The following is a 21,678-nucleotide window of genomic DNA, read 5'->3' on the forward strand; positions in this document are numbered from 1 at the left end:
ATTAATCACTTTTAAAGGTAATAAATAGAAATAAAGCAAAACAAAGATGGGAAAGCTTCCTCCTTTTGGAACCGCTATGATATCTGAAAAAGGGATTTTATGTACTGCAACATCTTTTTTGTTGATTCTTTAAAAGCTACGGTATCGTAATTTACTACTACAACTAATCTGATTAAAAATAAAGAAACGCTCCCAATATGCTTATTTAGGCCTAAAACTTTCTCAAAATAATTTTCTTGTCATGTGTGCAGATGGAGAACGTGGGGGAGAGAATAGTGGCAGTCTGCTTATGTTAGTGTTGTAAATAGCCAACTTAAGTATTTTGCATATTTCTGAACAATATTTATCAACTGGGATTGCAATATACAGAAGCTAAGTGCACAAAACAAGCGAGTTTCTAACATCCTGGAACAGCATGTCCTCAGAAGCAGGGATAAATCCCAATGTCAGCAGATATAAATGTGCATTTCTCTTCTGAAATACATTTTTATTATATCAGCCCTCCCTAGTCCCACCCATAACACACCCAGACCATGCCCTTTTGCCAAATTCACATATTTGAGTTCTAGATGTACTGTATATATCCCAGTTTTCTAAAACTTGAATTTAGATGTATAAGTGTTAGGGGAGAGCATGTAGTGTACAATTAACTCAATTACCCATAGCGTGTTTTTTTAGCACCAGCTGTGGCGGTAACAGAATTCCTATGAGCATCGGAGTTGTTACCGCTGCGGACAGCATTAAAAACTGCACTACGGTTTTATAAAAGGAGGGTTAATTTGTTAAAATTTTAACTATGATTAAACCCCCCTTTTATGAAACCGCATTAGGGTTTTTATCGCCAGCCACAGTGGTAAAAGCTCTGACACTCACAGGAATTCTATGAGCGTCGGAGGTTTTACCACTGCGGCTGGCGATAAAAAACACTGACACAGCTTCATAAAATGGGGTGTGTGTGTAAAATTTTAACTCCTCTCTGTTGTCCAGCATTGCTTTCTCTTCCCTTGCCTATCCAGCAGTCCAGCATATCTTCTCCCACTTCCCCACATTTAACTTAACATGCCTGGCTCTTCATAGAGTTACTGGCAGAGGCAGCAATTCCCACATACTATCTGTGCTGACTCAAAAGCCTTCCTCTTGCTGTGTTCTGTCCCTCTCTGATACAGCTTTCTATTTCACCTTCACGTACTGTGCTTACACGCAGTTAATTGTGTGATTAAATTTTTAAATTGTGCAATTAATTATGATTACAATTTTTAATCATTGCCCAGTCCTAGTAAGTATACATGTCAAGTGCTGGTTTATACACATCTACAGTAAGATAGGACACTCTTCTCCCTCCAAATTCATGGGGGTTAGGGCAGAGCCAGCCCGCAAATATGGAAATATCACAAATAACTTTAGGACCTACTCTGATCCACCCCCACCTCCGAGACCCCACCACATCTTACCTGGTGGTCTAGCGGTGAAGCAGGACAGGAGCGATCTTCCTATGCCCCTGCCCCGTGCAGAGCCGTGAACAAAAATGGCTGCCATGAGTTCCCACTGTAGTCTCATGAGATCACAGGAACTCATGGCAGCCATTTTTGTTCATAGCTCTGCACGGGGCAGGGGCATAGAAAGATTGCTCCTGTCCTGCTTTACCGCTAGACCACCAGGTAAGGTATGGAGAGGTCTGTGAGGTGGGAGAGAGATGGGTGTGGGGAAGGGTTTAGAAACTCACAAATAACCGAAGTCATGAGTCCTAAACCTGCAAATTTGGAGAAAGTGTACTTCCTTTCTCTTTCTGTTCTAGTTTCCTAATATCTACAGTACAGAAAATCTGATATATTAAGAAATTACGTATGGTATGAGTGTTGTATTAAGGACATCAAACAACTATGGTGGTCATTTTAGAAGAACTATTCATATTTTAGACATGCATAACAGCCATTTTTATGCCTACTATGCCTAACTGCCTCTTTTACAAAGCCGTGCTAGTAGCTGCCGCATGGCAACAGCCCCAAAGTCCTTTAAATCTCTATGGGCTTCAGGACCATTAGCACAGGGCAGCCGCTAGCGCGGCTTTGTAAAAGAGGCCGTAAATGTCTAAATTCCAATTTTAAAAAGCTGGGATATCCCTGTCCAAGACTCAAATGCATGCATTTGGCATAAGAATAAAAGAATAGCTTTATCTGTTCATATTTATGTAGGCCACGTCCCCAAAGGATGGAAGTGGCCCAACAGAATAAACGGTAGGCACAATATCAGACCACATTATACATGATGAAAGTATGAGGATAGACAGTTTGAAAAGATCTGATTTTGAACAAGTGAACAATTTTTTGAAGGAGGTGGTGTTGAGGTGGATGATCAAGGCAGCAAGCAGAGCAGAAGTGAGCATTAATTCACAGATATAATTAAAAAGGTATTTCTAACAAATATGGACACCAAGCAAATCATATCTGCATGTGGTCTGCAACAAGGCCCAATTAGGTACATAGGTGGCACACTTTAGCTATCTTTGCCACTTGGACAATATATGAGCATCCCATGTGGTGGTGCTCATTGGATCCTGTAGGAACAAGGTGAATTAATGAAGAGTACAAGACCCATGGGTACCTGCAGTAAAAAAAAAAAAAAAAAAAATGGGGGCATTTTTATTGCAGATGTGGGAGCAAAGCTTTTTATTGCCCCGTGGGAGCAGTAAAAACCCTTACTCTTGTGGTTAACACCCCCCCCCCCCATGGTTACTACATGCCCATCTCTAGCTCCCTCCATCCCCTGTCCTATTCATACCTTTTGGCTCTCAGCCCCCACCACCAATCTTCAGAGGCTTCCTCATGGGCTTTCCCTGCACCAGAGTCCCTCCTTCTGATGTAACTTCCTGTTTTACCGCAGATGGATTCGGGGTGGGGGGTGGGGAGATGGAAGCTGGAGGGAAGGGAGAAAGGATGCTGGGCCTGAGGGGGCATGAGAGGCTGACTAGCAGTGGTTGTAGATGGAGTGAAAGGAGAGAAGCCCTGGACCTATGAAAGCAGGCTGAAAGGGAGAGAGACACTGATTCCATGGCTTGAGTTAGGGGAAAATTAGAGAGGTGTTGGATCTGTGAGGGGAGGGCTGGAGGGAAGGGAAGAGAGAGTGGGTGATGACCACATGGTGTTGGGGTGGGGCTGAAGAGAAGGAAAGAGAGAGAGAGGGTGCTGGCCACTTGGGGTGGTGCTGGTGGCTGGCTAGAGTTGGAGGGAAAGGAAAGAATCACTGGATCCAGGGGAAGGGCTGGAACTAGAACTGGAGGGAAAGAGGTGCTGGACCCATGGAGGGGAGCCTGAAGGGAAGGGAAAGAGATACTGGATTGGGGGCTGGAATTAGAGGGGAAGGGAGAGAGGGTTCTATACCCTGGGTGAGGGGCCGGACCTGCAGGAAGGAGGAGAGAGAAGGGAAGGGAAAGAGATGCCAATCCAAGGGGATGAAGGAAGAGGGAGTGAAATGCTGAACACAACAGAGGGAAGAAAGAGAGAGGGAGTGACACATTGGTGTAGGGGAGGAAAAGAGGGGAGAAGCTAGATATAGGGAGGTATACAATAACAGAGAGAAGATAGGAACAGGGATACAAAGGGCAAATTTTGCATGAAGGAGGTATATGGACACAGAGGGGTAATGCAAGACATGGAATGGATATATGGACACAGAAGAAAGATGCTAGACATGGAGAGAATAGTAACACAGAAGGAAGATGCTAGACTTGGGGGTATAAGAACACTGAGGTGTAATGCTGGACACAAGAGGAGGGGATAGGGACATAGAGTGGTGATGATGAATGTGGAAGGACATGGAAGATACTGGAAAGGGAAATATAGGGGACACAGCAAAGGGAGATGCTGAACATGGAGAATGATACAGAGATGGATGATGGAAGATGGATGGTGAGCACAGAGAAAAACAAAAATGGCAAAAGGGTAGGAGACCCTGGTGAGCGAGTTAACAGAAGACAAACAGAAACCAGGGCCTGGAACCACCATGATTTGAATAATAAAATGATCAGACAACAAAAAGGTAGAAAAATAATTTTACTTTCTATTTTGTGATTACAATATGTCAGATTTGAAATGTGTATCCTGCCAGAGCTGGTGTTAGACTGCAAACATGAGCTAGGATTTAACAGAGAGAGGAAAAGTCTTTTTTGTTTATTTTGTTTACACCACAGCGCCAGTGTGGGTAGGAGAGGTGCAAAGGGGGTGAAGAGGCTATAAAATAAACCCACCAGGATGTTTGAAAAAAATACCCATTTGGGCAGGAAAATCGAATTGAATTGAATCGAAAAACCAATTCAATAGGCTGAATCAAATCAATTCAAAATATTTTTTTCCTGAATCGGGCAGCACTAATCTGTACCATGTAGTGCTGCCTGATTCAGGAAAAAAAATTTTGATTTGATTTGATTCGATTCAGCCTATTGAATTGGTTATTCGATTTGATTTTCCTGCCCAATTGGGTGTTTTTTTCAAACATCCTGGTGGGTTTATTTTATAGCCTCTTCACCCCCTTTGCCTTCTCCTAACCACACTGGCGCTGTGGTGTAAACAAAATAAACAAACAAAAAAGACTTTTCCTCTCTCTGTTAAATCCTAGCTCACGTTTGTGGTCTAACACCAGCTCTGGCAGGATACACATTTCAAATCTGACAAAACAGAAAATAAAATTAGTTTTTCTACCTTTTGTTGTCTGGTCATTATTCAAATTTTGTTGGTCTCAGACTCTGGTTGTCTTCTGATAACTTGCTTGCCAGGGTCTCCTTCTTTCTCCCTGCTAACCATCCATCTTCTATCTCTGTCCTCCCCTTCCATTTCCCTTCCCACCCCTGGAGGTCTGGCATCTTAACCTTTTTGTCGTATCCCTCCTTCCCCACCACCCCAGGGTCCACCATCTCTCCCTTTCTTTACCCAACTACCCTCCTATCCAGTATCTCTATCCCCCCCTCCACACCATCCCTTGCATCTAACTTCTGTCCCTCTCTTCCTTCCCTCCCTAAATCCCATTGTCCATCATCTCTCTCCCTCTCCTCTATTTTCAGACCCATTTCTTCCTCCCCAAAGTCCGGCATATGCATATCTCTTTGGACCCCCCCTTCCCTCCCTCCGTGTACTTCTACACCAGGGCCCCCTCCCCTTAAGGTCTGTTCCCCCCAAAGGCCTGCACCCCACCCCTAAAGGCCTGTTTCCCCCTTGAAGGCTTTGCCCCCTTTAAAGGCTTGATCCCCCCTTAAAGGCCTGTCCCCCCCTTAAAGGTCTGAATCCCACCCCTAAAGGCCTGCCTGTCCCCCATAAGGCCTGCCTGTCCCCCCCCTTGAAGGCCTATCCCACCCCTGAAGGCCTGCCTGTCCCCCTTGAAGGCCTTTCCCCCCTTGAAGGCCTGTCTCCTCCCCTTAAAAGCTTGCATCCCACCCCTGAAGGCCTGCCTGCCTGTCCCCCCTGAAGGCCTGCCTCTCCTTTGACTTCAGAGGAGGGGCGGTACCGCGACGGAGGAAACAGCTCCGAAGCGGTACTAAGATCACTAATACCGCGATCTTGTTTGCAGGCTGTTCCTTGAAGGTAAACAGTGCAGGGAGGCCAGGAGGGGGAAGCGGGAGGCCAGGGGGGTGGAAGCCAGACGTCAGGGGGGGGAAGCCGACAGCAGCACTTCCCGACTGACCCTTCCCCCTCGCCCTCTAAAGCAGGTGCAGCAGCGGCCAGCCAGCAAGAGCAGCACTGCCGCTCTTGCTTTAGGGAGCGAGGGGGGAGGGTCAGGCGAATCGGGAAGCCGATTTTTTTTTGTTTTGAACCGATTCAAATCGATTCACCCGAAGTGAATCAGTGAATCGATTTGAATCGTGAATCAGGCAGTACTAGTACCATGTGTGATCTTTCTATTTTGCACAGTATAGGAGGAAATGGATCTTTCTATTCCTTTAGTGTTGTACTACATGCAAGATAGGGCTTCTTGGGATTTTGGTTTAATTTATGTTTATCATTTTTGGCCAGCTATTATGTATTTGGCATTTGTGTTCTCTGTGTATGACTGAGGCATTCTATTAGCATGAATTTTCTATGTAGCTTTCTGTAGTAATTTGGTTTGTTCAGTTCACTTGATAGTTGAGAGGATATTTGTGAGTGAGGGGGGAGATGGAGGTTTTGTTAATCCTTCTTTTGCATTGTTTGTAATTTATAAAACAACAGTTGTGAGTCACGTGATGTGCTGAGCCGAGCAGGACGTGCACTGCTCGAGCTCTGGGGCCCCGGGTCCCTCCGCACCCTACCTGCCCTTAAATCCTGCTTTTCCCTCCGCCATTTTGGATCGGGTGGTGTATGGAGCGCTTCCTCCAGTCTCCCGGCCCTGCAATGAGCGCCAAATCGAGCCACGGTGCGAAGGAACGAGAGGTGAGAGCATCACGGTCGGAATCCAAGATGGCGGTGGCGGTTGAGGAGAGCTCTACGCTCCCTTTGTCTGTGGCTCACATCGAGGCGTTGTCCGCCTTGGTGGTGCGGGCTCTGGATGCCCGTTTTGTCCAGCTTTCTGCCCAGCTGACTACAATGGAATCCTTGCTGTCTGATACCACTCGCCGCACCAGGGAGCTGGAGACCCGTGTTGCCCACATGGAGGAGGCCCACTCTTCTTCTGCCATGGATCTCTCATCTTTGAAAGCACAACTTCGGCACCAGGAGGACAAACTTGAAGATTTTGAAAACCGTTCGAGGTGCGATAACTTGCGCCTGATCGGTCTGCCTGAAACGGTTTCCAATTCTCACCTAATAACCACCTTGGAGTCCTGGCTCCAGGCGGAGTTGCCGCTCCCTGCAGGGATGGGGCCCCTTCGAATTGAAAGAGCCCACCGCCTTCGTCGTCGGGCTGAAGACCATACCCGGGCACGGGTAACTATTTTTAAAGTTCTCAACTCATCTCATAAAGCGTAACACACTCACCTACGATGGGGCTCCGGTCCGTCTATTCCAGGAGTATTCCCCCAGCTCTCCAGGAGCGGCGGCGCCAGTTCTCCAGGGTTTGCACGGCTTTGTTTGAGCGCAAGCAACGTTTCCAGCTCTCTTATCCTGCACTCCTGAAGATTTGGACTGCTACTGGGTAGAAGAGCTACACCTTGGCGGAGGACGCACAGGTCTACTTGGATGCTCTTCCGGGGGAGAGTGGCCCTTCATCTGCCCCTTGAGGTTTCTGTGCCCCTGTTCTGTCTTTGCCTGGATCTCTTCATGGCCCTCTTCTTGGGGGGGCTCCTTGTTTGGATTTGCTGGCGTTGGGCCCTTGGCAGGAGTCCCCCCCTTCTTTTGGACCTCAGTGTGTCTCCGGGTTGCTGTGGTGCATTTCCCTGCACTTGGCTTCCCTTGATGCTATGAGGGGTGGGCACGACCCTTGCTGGCTTGTTTGTTTATAGTGGATCTTGTTGCGGGTGCTTCTGGATTGTTTGGGGAGTCTGCTTGTGGTGGGTGATTGTCTGCTTCTCTGGGGAATGCTTTCTTGCAGGAGTCCTTTATTCGAAGGAGGACTGCTTGAACTCTGACACTTTGGTTTTCCTCTTGTTCCGTGTGTCTGAGTGGGGGTGGGATTGGGGTGGTAGGTGAGTGGCTGGTGTGTTGTGTGTGTGTATGAGGGGTTACTGCTTTGTTTTGCTTCTAGGGGCGGGTGTGGTGGGGGATGATTGGGGGCCCTGTTGACATCTTTGTGTGGCTTCATCTCCACTCCACGTCTGTTGACTGGGGTGCGTGTTTGCAATTGGGTTACTGGGTATTTTGTGGGGTTTTGAGTGGTTGGGAATGGGTGAGGTTGGGTTTGGGCGGGTTGGGTTGGGTTGGTGGGGGTGGGGGTGGGGGGTCCTCCTTCAAAAGGTACTTTTTGCTTGCTCTGCTTTTGAATTACTCATATTTTTTCTTTCAGGTTGCGCTAGTGGTGTGGGTTCCATGCTCTGGTGGGTGGCTGGGTCCCTGGGGTAATTCCTGTTCTTTCTTTTGTCTTTTCTACGATGCTTCTGTCCTGACTTTCTGCCCTGAGTACCTCTTTTAGACTAACCTCTTGGAATGTAGGGGGCATCGTGTCTCTGATAAAGCGGTGCAAAATATTGGCGGCCTTACACGTTATCGCTCAGATATTGCTTGTTTACAGGAATATTTCGGACCATACTTCGATTTGGGTGGATATTTCTCTGGATTCCGAATATCTTCGGACCCCGTCTTGGTGCTTTTCCGCCTATCTTGCTAAAGAATTTCAAACCTTTTTGCATGCCCAATGGGAGGACTACTCTACTCACAATGCTGCCCACTTGACTGATCCAACTTTGTTTTGGGAGGCTGGTAAGGTGACATATTATTTCTTTTTTGAGTGCTCGTAACAAGCGAATCAATAAGAGCATCATCAACCTGGAGCGGGCTCTCCGAGTGGCCAAACGGTCTTTTCATTTGCATCCCTCCCGGGAGACTCGAGAAGGCTACCTGTCTACTCAGGAGGCTTTAAATTCATGAAGGCTACTTCATTCTCGCTCCCAACGATGGTTGGCTTTCCATAAACATCGCTTTCAACGTTTTGGCAACAAACCTGGGCATCTTATGGCCTGTATAGTAAACGCTGAGACTAATAGGAAACCGATCTTGTCTCTCCGGACCCCAGGTGGGGTGGTGGTGTCCAAAACGGCTGATATTTCCAGAGTGCTTTGTGACTTTTTTAGCAGGTTGTATGCTGCTCCTGATGATGTTTCTCCAGAATTATTGACGGACTATCTTCAGTCTTCTGGTCTCCCTCGCCTGTCAGACGAAGTAGCGACTTCTCTTAATAGCCCCTTTAGGGCAGCTGAATTGGAATCTGCTATTAAAGCTCTTCACCCTGATAGAGCTCCTGGCCCGGATGGCTTTTCAGGCGACTTTTACCGACTTCTTTCTCCTCATCTTTGTGGCCCTTTGCTGGCTTACTTTAACGGTGCTATTGCCCGGGGCTCTTTCCCACGTTACGCCAATGAGGCCCTCATCTCATTATTGTTGAAGCCTGGCAAGGAGGCTGACTCCCCGGGATCCTATCGTCCCATCTCCTTGATCAATGTGGATCTTAAGCTTTTTGCCTACATGTTAGCTGATCGTCTTGCTCCTCATCTTCCTGAGCTTATTCATGAGGATCAAGTTGGGTTTGTCTGGGGGCGTCAATCAGTCTGTAATGTCCGTAAGGTTCTCTTTGCGCTTGCCCACTGTCATTCCCATCAGATTCCTGCTTTGTTTGTCAGTCTTGATGCTTCTAAGGCGTTTGACAGTGTCCATTGGTCTTTATTGTTTCGTACCCTGGAATATGTTGGGTTGGGGGGCTTTTACCTTGTGGCAATACGCTCTCTTTACTCTAATCCACGGGCTTCGCTTCTTGTCAACGGGACCCGCACGGATTCTTTTTCTATTCTTCGTGGCACCCGGCAGGGTTGCGCCCTTTCCCCCTTGCTGTTTCTTCTTTCCTTGGAACCTTTACTGTGTACTCTTCGGGGATTTGCGGAAGTGAGGGGCCTCTGCGTTGATGGGATTGAGTTGAAGACGCTGGTATTTGCGGATGATATGTTTTTGATTCTTACTAGGCCTGAAGCTTCTTTATCGGCAGCGTTGGATCTCATTTCCGAGTTTGGCTTTTATTCTGGTCTGTCTCTTAATCTGGACAAGTCCCTAGCCTTGCCTTTCCCGCCCGAGCTGCGTTCCCGGTGGCGGGGTGTTTTTCCTCTCCGTTGGGTGGACTCAGCCTAGAAATACTTGGGGGTCCTTATCCCTCAGGACTTGTCCACTTTGTATCGCTTGAACGTGGAAACGTTGCTTCAGGCCCTTCAGAATAAATTGCAGCTCTGAGGTACTCTCCCCTTTTCCCTCTTAGGTCGGGTGCATCTTTACAACATGCTTATTGTCCCCTGTTGGCTCTATGTTTTTCAGGTCCTCCCTCTTTATTTGTCTTCTTGGTTCAGCGATTTCTTTGGTCTGGAAAGCGGCCTCGTCTGCCTTATCAGAGGGCCGCGGTTCCGTGATACAGGGGTGAATTGGGTTTATTGAACCTTCGCTATTTGACTGTCGGTTGTGGCATGCGCCACATTAATGACCTTTTTAGGGGTACTTCAGCGTTCACTAACACTTCTTTGGAACTTTTCTGTTTTCGCTCTACTCACTTTAGTGCCTATTTTCATTCTCTTCCTTCTCTTGTGCCTGAATCTCTCTCTACGAAAGTGCTTCACCGTCCCCTGCAGAAGATTTGGCGATGGGTCTGTAAATTCCATGCTCTTTCTGCTTCTGTAACTCCCTTCTTGCCTATCCGCTTTAATGGCTCCTTCCTACCTGGGATCGATGGGCCGAGTTTTGCTCGGTGGGAAACGAGGGGAATTCACTATGTATTTCACTTGGTTGATGATGATGGCACAATTAAGTCTTTTATGCAATTGCAGGAGGAGTTTGGTCTCCCACCCACTGATTATTTTGCCTATATGCAAATTCATCATTATATTTCTTCTTTACCCTCTGGCTCTTTGACTGCCTCTTGTCATGAGCTGTTATCTACAACCTTCACTATAGGCTCCCAACTTTTAGTCCCCCTCAAATTCCATCATCGCCATTTGAAAGATGAGTCCCCCTTGTTTGATCATTTCTCCTTACGGGATGCTTGGGCACGTGACCTGGCGGTGGATTTGCCGGATGATGTGCTTCTGCATGCTATCCGTAGATTGCCTGCCTTTCGGAAATATACCACTTTCTGGGAACAACATTATAAGTTGGTTTTCCGTTTGTATATCTCCCCCAAGAGGGCTTATTTATCCCACCTGCGGGAATCTGCTGCCTGTCTTCGTTGTTGGGCTCCCGAGGCGGGCTTGGGACACATGTTTTGGACTTGCCCCAATGTTCAGGCTTTTTGGAATGCTGTTTTTGTCTTTGTGGAGCGAATTTGGAACATTACCATCCGCCGCTCCCCTTTGTTATTGTTTGGAACTGTTCCTCATTATTTCCCTCGTGTGAGGAGAGCTGCCACCTTCCTTAAATGGACTGTTCTAGTGGCCCTGAAGTGCCTTTTACTTACCTGGCTTGAAGCTGCAGCTCCAGATTACTCTCTTTGGAGATGCCGGATGATTTACCTCTTGATGTGGGAACGACGAGATGTGATCGACCTTTCTTCTCCTCCAGGCTGTATTTTTCAGCGTACCTGGGAGCCGTTCTGGACAATTATGACCCCGCTGGCTCACAGCTGCTTGTTCAATTGTTGACTTTTTGCATTCTGTTTCTATTTGTTCCCTTGGTTAAACCTGACAATTGTTTGATTTTCTGAATGTGTATTGCTTGGAAGGAGGACCCTGGGGGGGGGGGTTAATTTATTTTGGGTAGGGTTGTATTGGGATGAGGGGTTATCTTGGGAGGTTGCGTTCTGTGGAGTTGGGTACTGTTATTGAAAATGCTGAGCTTGCTTGTCTTTGGTTTATTTCCTGTTTGCTGCTTTGTTGAGCTCAATAAAATACATTTGAACATAAAACAACAGTTGTACAGAATATTATTTCTTTTTATACTTTACTAAATTGATTTGAATATAAAATCATAATTGTTTGAGGCTTGTGCCGATGGGATCACACCAAGTTTGTGGGGGTAGGGCAGGGACGAGGCCAGAGTTCACAGGGTCGCAGCAGGAACAGGAATGGGGACAATCTTTGTCTCCATGTCATTCTCTATTGCATCTCAGACTTAAGTTAGGTGCTGTTTATAGAGTAGCGCCTAGTGGCGCCTAAAGTGGACTTAGGCACCAATATTTATGCCAAGAAAACCCTGGCTTAAATAGGGTGCGCCTACCGGTGCCTAAGTCTAAAAAAAGGCACCTACAAGAAAAACCCATGAGCCGCCCCTAACTATGTCTAGTAGGCACTTTGGGCTAGATGCCTACTTGAAGGTGGAAGGCGCCTACAATCCAATTAACATCAATTATGAGTTGTTAATAGCCAATTATTGGTGTCGATTTAAACAATTAAGTTAGGCTAGGCACACCAATCTTGTCGACAAACTGTAGGCATCTTTTATGAAATCAGGGCCTCTGAGCCTAACGATACGCGCTTGTGCTAATTGCTTATTGATGAACAGTCAGCTGGGATGTATAAGTAAGCATACATGTTTTTTTCATTTTCACACTTTGATGTTATGTTTTATATTTCTTTTCAGATTTCAGATGCCTTAATCAAACGTGTCCAGGGGTCTCAGGAACAGTGGGTTAAAGGAGCCCTGGAGCCCAAAGTATCTTCAGAATTTGACTTGACTTTGGACAGTGAGCCTTTGCTACAGTCAATCCATCAACTGGATTTTATTCAGATGAAATGTAAGAGTGAACCTTTTATCACCTCCATATGAAAAAAAATAGCAAGCTGATTCTTGGAAGGTCACTGATAAGGCTGGTCTGTTTCATCCGTGAGGCTTTATGGAAACAGCAAAGACAGCTGGAAGAGGAGGTTTGAAAAGATAAAAACTTCTAGGCCCGATAATCAGTGGTGGCGGTGCTTTGCTTTAGTTGTAAACTCAGCAACAGGGGTTAATTTTGCAAGAAGCCATCTCGTTTTAAGCAGCATGAATGGGTGCAAATGTTGATATTCTAGTAATTTATGCATGTATGTATACATATTGTAAAATCTGTACCCATATCCCTGCCCCCCCCAGGCCCGCCCTATTCTGCCCCAGTATCGCCCCCCAGCCCCATCCCCCTCAACCTGTTCTCATGCTCAGAGTCGCGTCAGGGGGTATCTGCGCATGCACAGGTGTGATGCGATGATGTCACATGCATTCGCACATGCACATGTCATCACTGTGTTGCATCTGGACATACGCAGATGCCCTCCTGATATGGTCCCGAGATGGAAGCTTTTCAAAACCCGGACAATGTGCCAGGTTTTGAAATGCCGTCCGGATGCCCAGACATGTCTTCTGAAAAGAGGACATGTCTAGGTAAACCCGGACTTCTGGTAACCCTATGTATACACATACTCATGCCAATCAGCAGTTTCTGGCTAAGTGATATTCTGTAAAGTACACAACTTGATGTGATGGCATGCTCTTTTTTTTGTGTTTAAATGATTTTTATTATTCCAGCAGTAAGAAGCAAATACAAACAGTAATACCATTCAGGAAATAACATTTTCAACAATATAATCAGTTCCCCTCCCATCCCCCCTCCCCTCCCCAAGAATCCATGCAGAGTGGGAATAAAATCTTAAAGATTCAAAAGTCTACTGCGAGCACGCGGTGTGAGGTCCTGCCAGAAGTGCTCCCACACTTGACAAAATTTGCGACCCGGGCTAAGAGTCAAGTCTCCCACCATGCGTCTCTCCAGTGTTGCGTGCACTATCATTAGGGATCTCCATTGTGCATATGACGGGGGATCACGGGAGAGCCAGTTGGTGAGGATGGCTTTTTTTCCCATCAAAAGGGCTCTGGAGATAAATGCTGACATTCCCCTGGGTTTGGGCGAGGCTATATTATAAAATCCAAATAACGCCCTCGGTTGCGGAAGCCATCGCCGTCCCCAAAGCGATGTGGTATATAGGCCCAGATGTCTCCAAAACTGTTGGATTGCGGGGCAGGCCCAAAACATGTGACTCAGAGATGCGTGAGCCTAATTGCATTTCGGGCAAGAATGTGACGCAGTAATCCCCATCCGGGCTGCACGTTCCGGTGGAATGTAAAGTCTAAGAACAATTGCATTTCCCAGTGAGTAATATTGGGTGAGGCATGCTCTTTTTAAAATTTATTTATTTATACTTTTTCAAATTATATATCAAGCATTCATTTGTACAGAAAGCCTTTTTAAGCCATAAATGTAAGACAATATAAAGATACCAAATGCAACAAAAGAAAAGTTAATATTAATAAAAGGTTAAATTATCATACAAGAAGGAAAGAAAAAAGAATTATAATACAGTATGCTTAAATTCAGCTCAAGTCCTCAATTAGGATCCAAGGTATACTAAAGCGAGTTACAAAGAAACAAAGTAATAAGATAAAGGAACTGATTAGTTGAGTTATGAGGATCTAATCATTCTAAGAACACTCAAGTTTTTTCTGACTCCAGGCGTGATACTGACAAGAAAGTTGTTAGTTGGGAAGGATCAAAAAAGACAAACTTTTGCATACGATAGTGTATTACACATTTACATGGGTGACGAAGATAGAACTTTGCCCCTAGAGCTATAACTCCAGGTTTTTGAAGCAAAAATTCACATCTACACCGCTAGTATCCCATGCTAGATCTGGAAACCTTTGTATCTTAAGGCCAAGAAATTCTTTTTGTTTATTTTTAAAGAAAAGCCTGAGCAACCAGTTTTTATCTGGCGCCAATGCTACAGTTAGAAACAACGTTGTCGCTGTTGCAACTTCCCTATCAGAAAGTTCCAACAAAGCTAAGATATTTAATGATTGTTGATTGTGGTGATTCTTGCTTCTTAGTAACTTGAGTAAACGATGGTAAAGAATCTTCAGACACCTCCAAAATCTCTATCATATAACGTTTCAACATTTCCCTAGGAATTACCGTAGTAACCCTAGGGAAATTAATCGGTTTAAGGTTGTTATTACGGGAAAAGTTATCTAAAGACTCCAACTTTCTTCTCAGGCTAATATTGTCCTTGACTAATGTCTCAGTAACTTATTTGAAAACTTTTAATTCCTGATTAGCATTTTCTATTGAAGCCTTAGAATCACCAATTTCAACCTTTAAGTTCTTAATATAATTTTCCTAAACTTTAAATTTATCTTCCAGCTGTACAAGCTAAGGATTTATAGATTTAGCCAGTCCCACTACGGAATCTAAAGTTACATCTTGGGACTTATTCATCAAAGGAAAAGATTTACTCATTTCAGTTTTCTCACCAACTAATAGTTTCCTTTGTCATTCACTCTCCTGGGCTCGTTCAGCCCCCAATGCTGTTGTATTCTCCAAATCCACTTTCAGACTCTCCTGCAATTGCAGGGAGTCTGTCTCTATTCTCCCCACTATGATCTTCATTGCCTCCAAGGGAAGGGAATGTGCCTGCCATCTTCCGGGAGGTCCTCCTCTGGCGGGAAGCTGGTAATTCGTGGAGGTGGGGGAGGTACTTTAGCATCGAGGCTTAACGTTGTTTTCAAGCCCTGTGAGATCGCATCCGTCCGCCTCTCCGAAGCATCTCTAGCGGGGAAGTTGCCGACGCTGCTGGTATACCCTGCATTCGCCGCATCAGCCCTTCAATGTTGCCGAAGACGGTCGTCCCAGAGTGCCGCGAGTCACCAGCAGCACTGCGTCCCCACCTCTTCGGCATATTTTAGGTAATTATTTATGCCACTTAGCTTCATTAGCATATGCAAATATTGCAACTGACTTCACACTCAGCTTCCTGCAAACTTCCTCTATGACAGATTGGGGGGGCGGGGTCTTCCTTTTAATTATATGCCTCCTCACCTTGGAGGCACAAACTCTTCATAACACTTTGCTTCCATCTTATCCTCTATCCCTGGCTCATAATCAAAAGGAAATTCCAACAAAACGATTCAGGGCTCTTAATTTTCTCCAACCCTGCTACTTTTCTACTACAACTAGTTATTTACAACTCTATCCATATTACCAGTTCTGGCAGGACTTACTTCTGCTTGCAGAACTGTTTTCCCTCAGGGACCTTCCAGGTGTCTTCAAGCAGGCTTTCTTCTTTCCTCTAGGCTTGGGCTCTGACAGTTCCTTCCATGACCTTCTTCCTCCTTCTTATCAAGTTTACCTACTTTTATCTAGGGGTTAAAATTCTGGAGCAACTCCTTCCAGGTACCCACACCTGTTTACTTCAGGAATCTTCTGGGACCTCCCCCTCCTTGAGGCTACTGGAAGGCTCTGTTTCTCCTTTCCTCCAGATGATTCTAGTCCAGGTTTCCCCCCATGTCCCAGAGCTGCAAAAAAACATCCTTAACCCCTAAGCCTCCTAGGAATTGTATTCCCCCTAGATGCTAGCCTTGCCTTCCCTGGGCCTCCTCCTTGAATCAGGGCCCCAGAGCTCCCACTAGTGGCTCAGTGATGTACACCACCCCTTTACCAGTTATCCATGGACACTGAGCTCCCTCCTGTAGCCACTGACTTACAGGATAGTGGCTAACTATCTCAGTTTCCAGATAATACTGCCACCTCAATGGATAGTTAAGTAACCTGAGAGCCAGGGGAACTAGGTTGAATTCCCACTGCAGCTCTTTGTGACTCTGGGCAAATCGCTTAACCCTTCTTTGCCTCAGGTACAAAATAAGTGCTTGTATATAATAAGTAAACCACTCTGATTGTAACCACAGAAAGGCAGTATTTCAAATCCCATTCCCACTCTATACAAATATTTTAAAACAGTCACTATACAGATATTGACACTGATTCCTGGAATTTTTACCTAGGGCAGCTGTGGGCTCAGTATGAGGAGGTTGGATGTTTGGACTAGCCAATGCATTAAAAAAATGCCTTCATTTAAAACAGTGATGGAAAACTTAACTCCTTCATATCTAGGTTTCAGGATGTTCACAATAAATATTCATAAGAGTTTATTTGTATACAGCAGGTCTAATAATCAGGCTTTCCCAGAAGTCAAATTTCTTTTAGATACTTGTTTCGCAGAGTTTATCATCCTTGCTTTAGAGATAAGGATCCATCCTGCTGGGAGCACTGGCAGGCCTGAGGCATGTTTGCATGGCTGTTTAGCTTGCATGTGATATTTTATTATTTTGGAAAAGGGGATTTTTAATTTAGCTATATGCTTCTGGGAAACCTTTTCTAGCTGAAACTTACTGACAGGTTATAAACAGTAGAAAAAACCCTCATGGGGCCTAATATTTAGCAGTGGCAGGTAGCATTTTGTCAGATAAAGCAAAGCTTTGGTAGTAGAGTTTTACTATATTCATATAACATAATACTTTAATTGTATACCGCAAGGCCTTCCAGTTCTATGCGATTCACAATTCAAAGAAACTGAACAAACTCAGGGAAGTACAGATCTTATTCTATAAAACTTTATCGAATAAGTAAATTTTAGCAGTTTTCTAAAATGTTGATAAGATGTAGCATTAACTACCAACTGACTAAACTCTTTATCTCTTACTAGCTTTATAGCACGTTACATTAACGGGTGCTAGAATATATGTGTGTCTGTCTTTATTTCTTTCTCTCTCTGTCTCCTTAGCCGCTTTTTCCTGTCCATTCTCCCTTATTTTTACCTCCCCTGTGCCCACCACCACCCCTTCACTGCTCCCCTTATCCAGCAGCAGCCCTTCTCCCTTTGTTTTACCTCCCCCCTGTCCATCAGCATCTCTTCCTGCTCTCCCTGTCCAGCAGTAAGCCTCCCTTCATTTTTCCCCCGTGTCCATCATCACCTCTTCCTGCTCCCTCTGTCCAGCAGTAGGCCTCCCTTCATTTCCCCCCTGTCCATCAGCACCTCTTCCTGCTCCCCATGTCCAGCAGTAGGCCTCCCTTCATTTCCCCCCCCCGTGTCCATCAGCACCTCTTCCTGCTCCCCCTGTCCAACAATAGGCCTCCATTCCTTTCCCCCCGTTCATCATCACCTCTTCCTGCTCCCTCTGTCCAGCAGTAGGCCTCCCTTCATTTCCCCCCCTGTCCATCAGCACCTCTTCCTGCTCCCCCTGTCCAGCAGTAGGCCTTCCTTCATTCCCCCCCCTGTCCATCAGCACCTCTTCTTGCTCCCCCTGTCCAGCAGTAGGCCTCCCTTCATTTTTTCCCCCCCTGTCCATCAGCACCTCTTCCTGTTCCCCCTGTCAAGCAATAAGCCTCCCTTCCTTTTCCCCCCCCCTGCCCATCATCACCTCTTCCTGCTCCCTCTGTCCAGCAATAGGCCTCCCTTCATTCCCCCCCCCTGTCCATCAGCACCCCTTCCTGCTCCCCCTGTCCACGGGAGTTAGTACAGGGCCGGTGTCTGCCATTCTCCCCAGAGTCCTTGCGCCCACCCCCCTTCCCTTCCCACGGACTTGACTACCTACCCGGCGATTCAAGCAGCGTGTGCAGCAGTCTTCACACGCTGCTTCGGGTCCTTCTACTGCCCTGATTTACTCTGGCACGTCCCTGATGACATCATCAGAGACGCGGCAGAGCAAATCAGGGAAGTAGAAGGGCCTAAAGCAGCGTGTGAAGACTGGTGCACACGTTGCTTGAATCGCCAAGGTAGTCGGGTCCGCGGGAAGGGGGGTGAGCGGAAAAGGACTCGGACTCCCGTGGTCTGTCGCGGAGGGTGGCCAGGCTCCATTTCAGCCGCAGGGAAGGCTCACTGGCCCAGCTCCTTACCCGTCCGCAGCCCGGGCCAGGCCTCCCGCGCTTTCTCAGCGGCCCGGCTCGCTCGTTTTTTTTTTTTTTTGTTTACCTGGCCATTCCGCTTCCTGCATGCGCTGCTCTCCGTCAGTGACGTAATAAGCGCGCATGCGCACTTGTCTTGCCACATCCCGACAGAAAAGGGATCAGGGAACACGCGAGGCAAGTGCGCATGGGTGGCTAGCATTTTATTATTTAAGATTGCTGCTTGGAATGAAAGTAACCTATTGAATATTTTTTGTACCAACAGTCCTTGACTGAAGGGAAAGTAAAAAATACAAGAGAACATTGAGAACACCTTGAGTTAGTCAATTTCAAGTGATCCATCAAGCAAATTGCTGTGAGGCCATGTAGCACCGTGTAACACAATAATCCAAATTTAAAGATAACTCTGGCCTCAACTGGAAGCCAGTGTAGGGCTACCAGATGTCTGGATTTTGACGGACGGCTTTTCAAAACCCAGCACTTTGTCTAGGTTTTGAAAAGAAATTGCATCGGGAGGGGGCATCCGCACATGCGCGGATGCAATGCGGTGATATCACGTGCACGCACACATGCGCATGATGTCATTGCATTGCATCTGTGCTTGCCCGACGAACAAGGGACAGAGCTGGGACCTAATAGGGCGGGGATGGCCTGCCTTGGAAGTCTCCATTCTGCAGCAACTGGATGGTGCAAAATGAAGACTTTCAGGGCATGCCGACGCCAGCAGGTTCATTCATTGCCGCTGACGGCTTCCTGAAGATTTAAAATGAAAACGTCCAGGGAGGAGGTGGGTGGGGGTGTTGGGAGAACCATAAGTATTCTGACCTCTGACTGCCTGTTCCGTTGCCCATGTGTCAGACCCCAGCTTTTTCCTTTTTTCTACAGATAAATGCCAGTACATATGAATTTTTACAGCAATATATCCATATAGGTGCTGCAGATTTTTTTAAAGTCACTTTGCTGGCTGCATACGCAGTTTTGAATATTGGATCTACCTATGTGAGAGACACAGACTTCGCTTGAAAATGTCTGGATTGCAGGCCAGAGATGAATAGAAACATAGAAGATGATGGCAGAAAAGGGCTACAGCCCATCAAGTTTATTATTATTTCAAGTTTATTAGGTTTTTTTATATACCGCCTATCAAGGTTATCTAAGCGGTTTTTACAATCAGGTACTCAAGCATTTTCCCTATCTGTCCCGGTGGGCTCACAATCTATCTAACGTACCTGGGGCTATGGAGGACTGAGTGCCCACTCTGCTTACCTACCCCCTGTCTATGCCCTAATGACCCAATTTCCTTATCTTGCATGCCAGGAGTGCTGCTCTATAAGCGATGAGCAAGTTGCACTAATCTGCACTCACTTCCTGTTGCAGTGCCTCCAATTCCACTGTTGCAGCTGGAGAAGTGCTGTACGCGTAACAACAGCGTGACACTGGCTTGGAGGATGCCGCCTTTCAGCCATAATCCAGTCGATGGATACATCTTGGAGCTTGACGATGGAAATGGAGGGCAGTTCAGAGTAAGGGCTTCACTGTCATCGTTTCTGGCTTTAGCTGTGATATTACGATTCTTTTTTTTTTTTTTTCAAATATCTTTATTTGATTTTATAAAACACAGAAATACGAAAAGATAAACATTAACGTAACAAGTATCAGGGTACAATAAAGGAGTGTTGTCGTAGCTCATGTTGTTATTGAAGAAAGGTAAATGGAAATTAAGTTTACACTGCACAATATAAGTTTATAGTTCCTAGAACACATTAGTCAGACTAGTGCAAGAAGCATCCAAGAATGCCCAAGTTGTACAGAAACGTGTGATATTATTTCTGAGGTATTACTGTATTTTGCCTGCAATGTGATACAAGTGAACTTTCGATATCTTCCTTGGCTCTTCCAAACACACAAATTGGATCCTATGGTAGTGTCTCAGAATAAATGTAGCATCACTATTTGCCTCATGCAACTCAAGGTACAAGAGCAGAACGCCCCCCCCCCAGCAAATGGTTTTCAGTAACTATGAGAGTAGTTTAGTAGTCAGTCAGTGCTGTAGTAAAGGTGGGAGGGCGATCCACCCCAGGCACCATGTTGGTAGGGGCGCCAATACCCCTCTTCCTCTCCTCCTCTCCACCCCCTGCCTCTTTCCATTCCTCCCCTCCATATGTAGGCCCCCCTTCCCCCATACCTCTAGTTGAAGTTGTTGTTCACGGCGGTCAACTCCATCGGCTCTTCCGCTGACATCACATCCAGGCGCTGCACATAGGAAGTGATGTCAGAGGGAGAGACGACAGGGTGGCAAGGAGCACGTTGTTGAGCACTGCAACAACTTCAACTAGAGGTACAGGGGAGGGGAAGGGGGAGAGCACACATGGCAGGCGGGATCGGGGAAGGAGGTCCCGGAAAATCTTCTTCAAGGGGTCACAGAATTAGGGAGCAGCTTATCTAGGCTCCTTCTGAAATATTTTGTCCTAAATTAACCAAATAATTATCTGGACACTTGCGCTAAATATAACTCCCATCTCCATCTAGATTCTGCTGCGTTGCCAGAGGATGTGGTAAGAGCAGATAGCATAGCTGGTTTTAAGAAAGGTTTGGACAAGTTCCTGGAGGAAAAGTCCGTAGTCTGTTATTGAGAAAGACATGGAGGAAGCCACTGCTTGCCCTGGATCAGTAGCATGGAATATTTGCTACACCTTGAGTTTTGGCCAGGTACTAGTGACCTGGATTGCCCACCGTGGGAACGGACTACCAGGCTTGATGGACCATTGGTCTGACCCAGTGAGGCTATTCTTATGTTCTTCCCCTAATAACCCCTAATTCTATACAATGGCATAGCAGGGAAGGTTGGCACCTGGGGTGGTGATGCGTGGCATCAGTGCGCTGTGTATCCCCAGCTCTTCCCCACCTTCTGCTGCACTTTGCGCCCCCTATGTAATTTGTGAAATGTTCACCAGCCCAAGCAGCATCTTCTGTCTTCTGCTCACGCTGGCCTCGGCTCCCTTCTGACCTCACGTCCTGATCCCAAGACCAGAAAGTGATATCAGACGGGAGCCGAAGCCAGTGCAAGCAGGAGGTGGAAGATGCTGCTCATGCTAGCGAACATTTCAAGAGGTACGCTGGGAGGAGGAGAGGCACCCCCAAGAAGATGGCCCCCGGAGTGGACCGCCCCCCCTTACTACACCATTGATTCTATAAGAGTTCATCTAACATAAAGCTCCATTTGTGTGACTTTATTAATAGAATACTATCAGTCAGTGTGCCTGTGTACACATGTGTGCATAAATCCTAGCTGTGCACAAAGTGGTATGTATGCACAGATGTTTATGTTTATTAGGTTTTTGATATACAGTACTCCCCCAATATTCACAAGGGTTCCGTTCCAGGAACCCCTGTGAA

The 21,678-nt window shown here is 46.3% G+C and overlaps 1 protein-coding gene across 1 annotated transcript in view; it reads left to right on the forward strand.

Moving 5' to 3' along the window:
* The window catches only part of TRIM67 (tripartite motif containing 67), a 147,484-nt gene that overhangs the window by 54,388 nt on the left and 71,418 nt on the right, over positions 1 to 21,678 (forward strand). The window contains exons 5-7 of the mRNA XM_033935520.1: positions 12,162 to 12,315; positions 14,175 to 14,186; positions 19,660 to 19,805. Coding sequence (XP_033791411.1) covers positions 12,162 to 12,315; positions 14,175 to 14,186; positions 19,660 to 19,805 — 312 coding nt within the window. The remainder of the gene's footprint in view (positions 1 to 12,161; positions 12,316 to 14,174; positions 14,187 to 19,659; positions 19,806 to 21,678) is intronic.

Source organism: Geotrypetes seraphini, chromosome 3 (genome assembly GCF_902459505.1).
Source record: "Geotrypetes seraphini chromosome 3, aGeoSer1.1, whole genome shotgun sequence".
NCBI classification, from domain to species: Eukaryota; Metazoa; Chordata; class Amphibia; order Gymnophiona; family Dermophiidae; genus Geotrypetes; species Geotrypetes seraphini.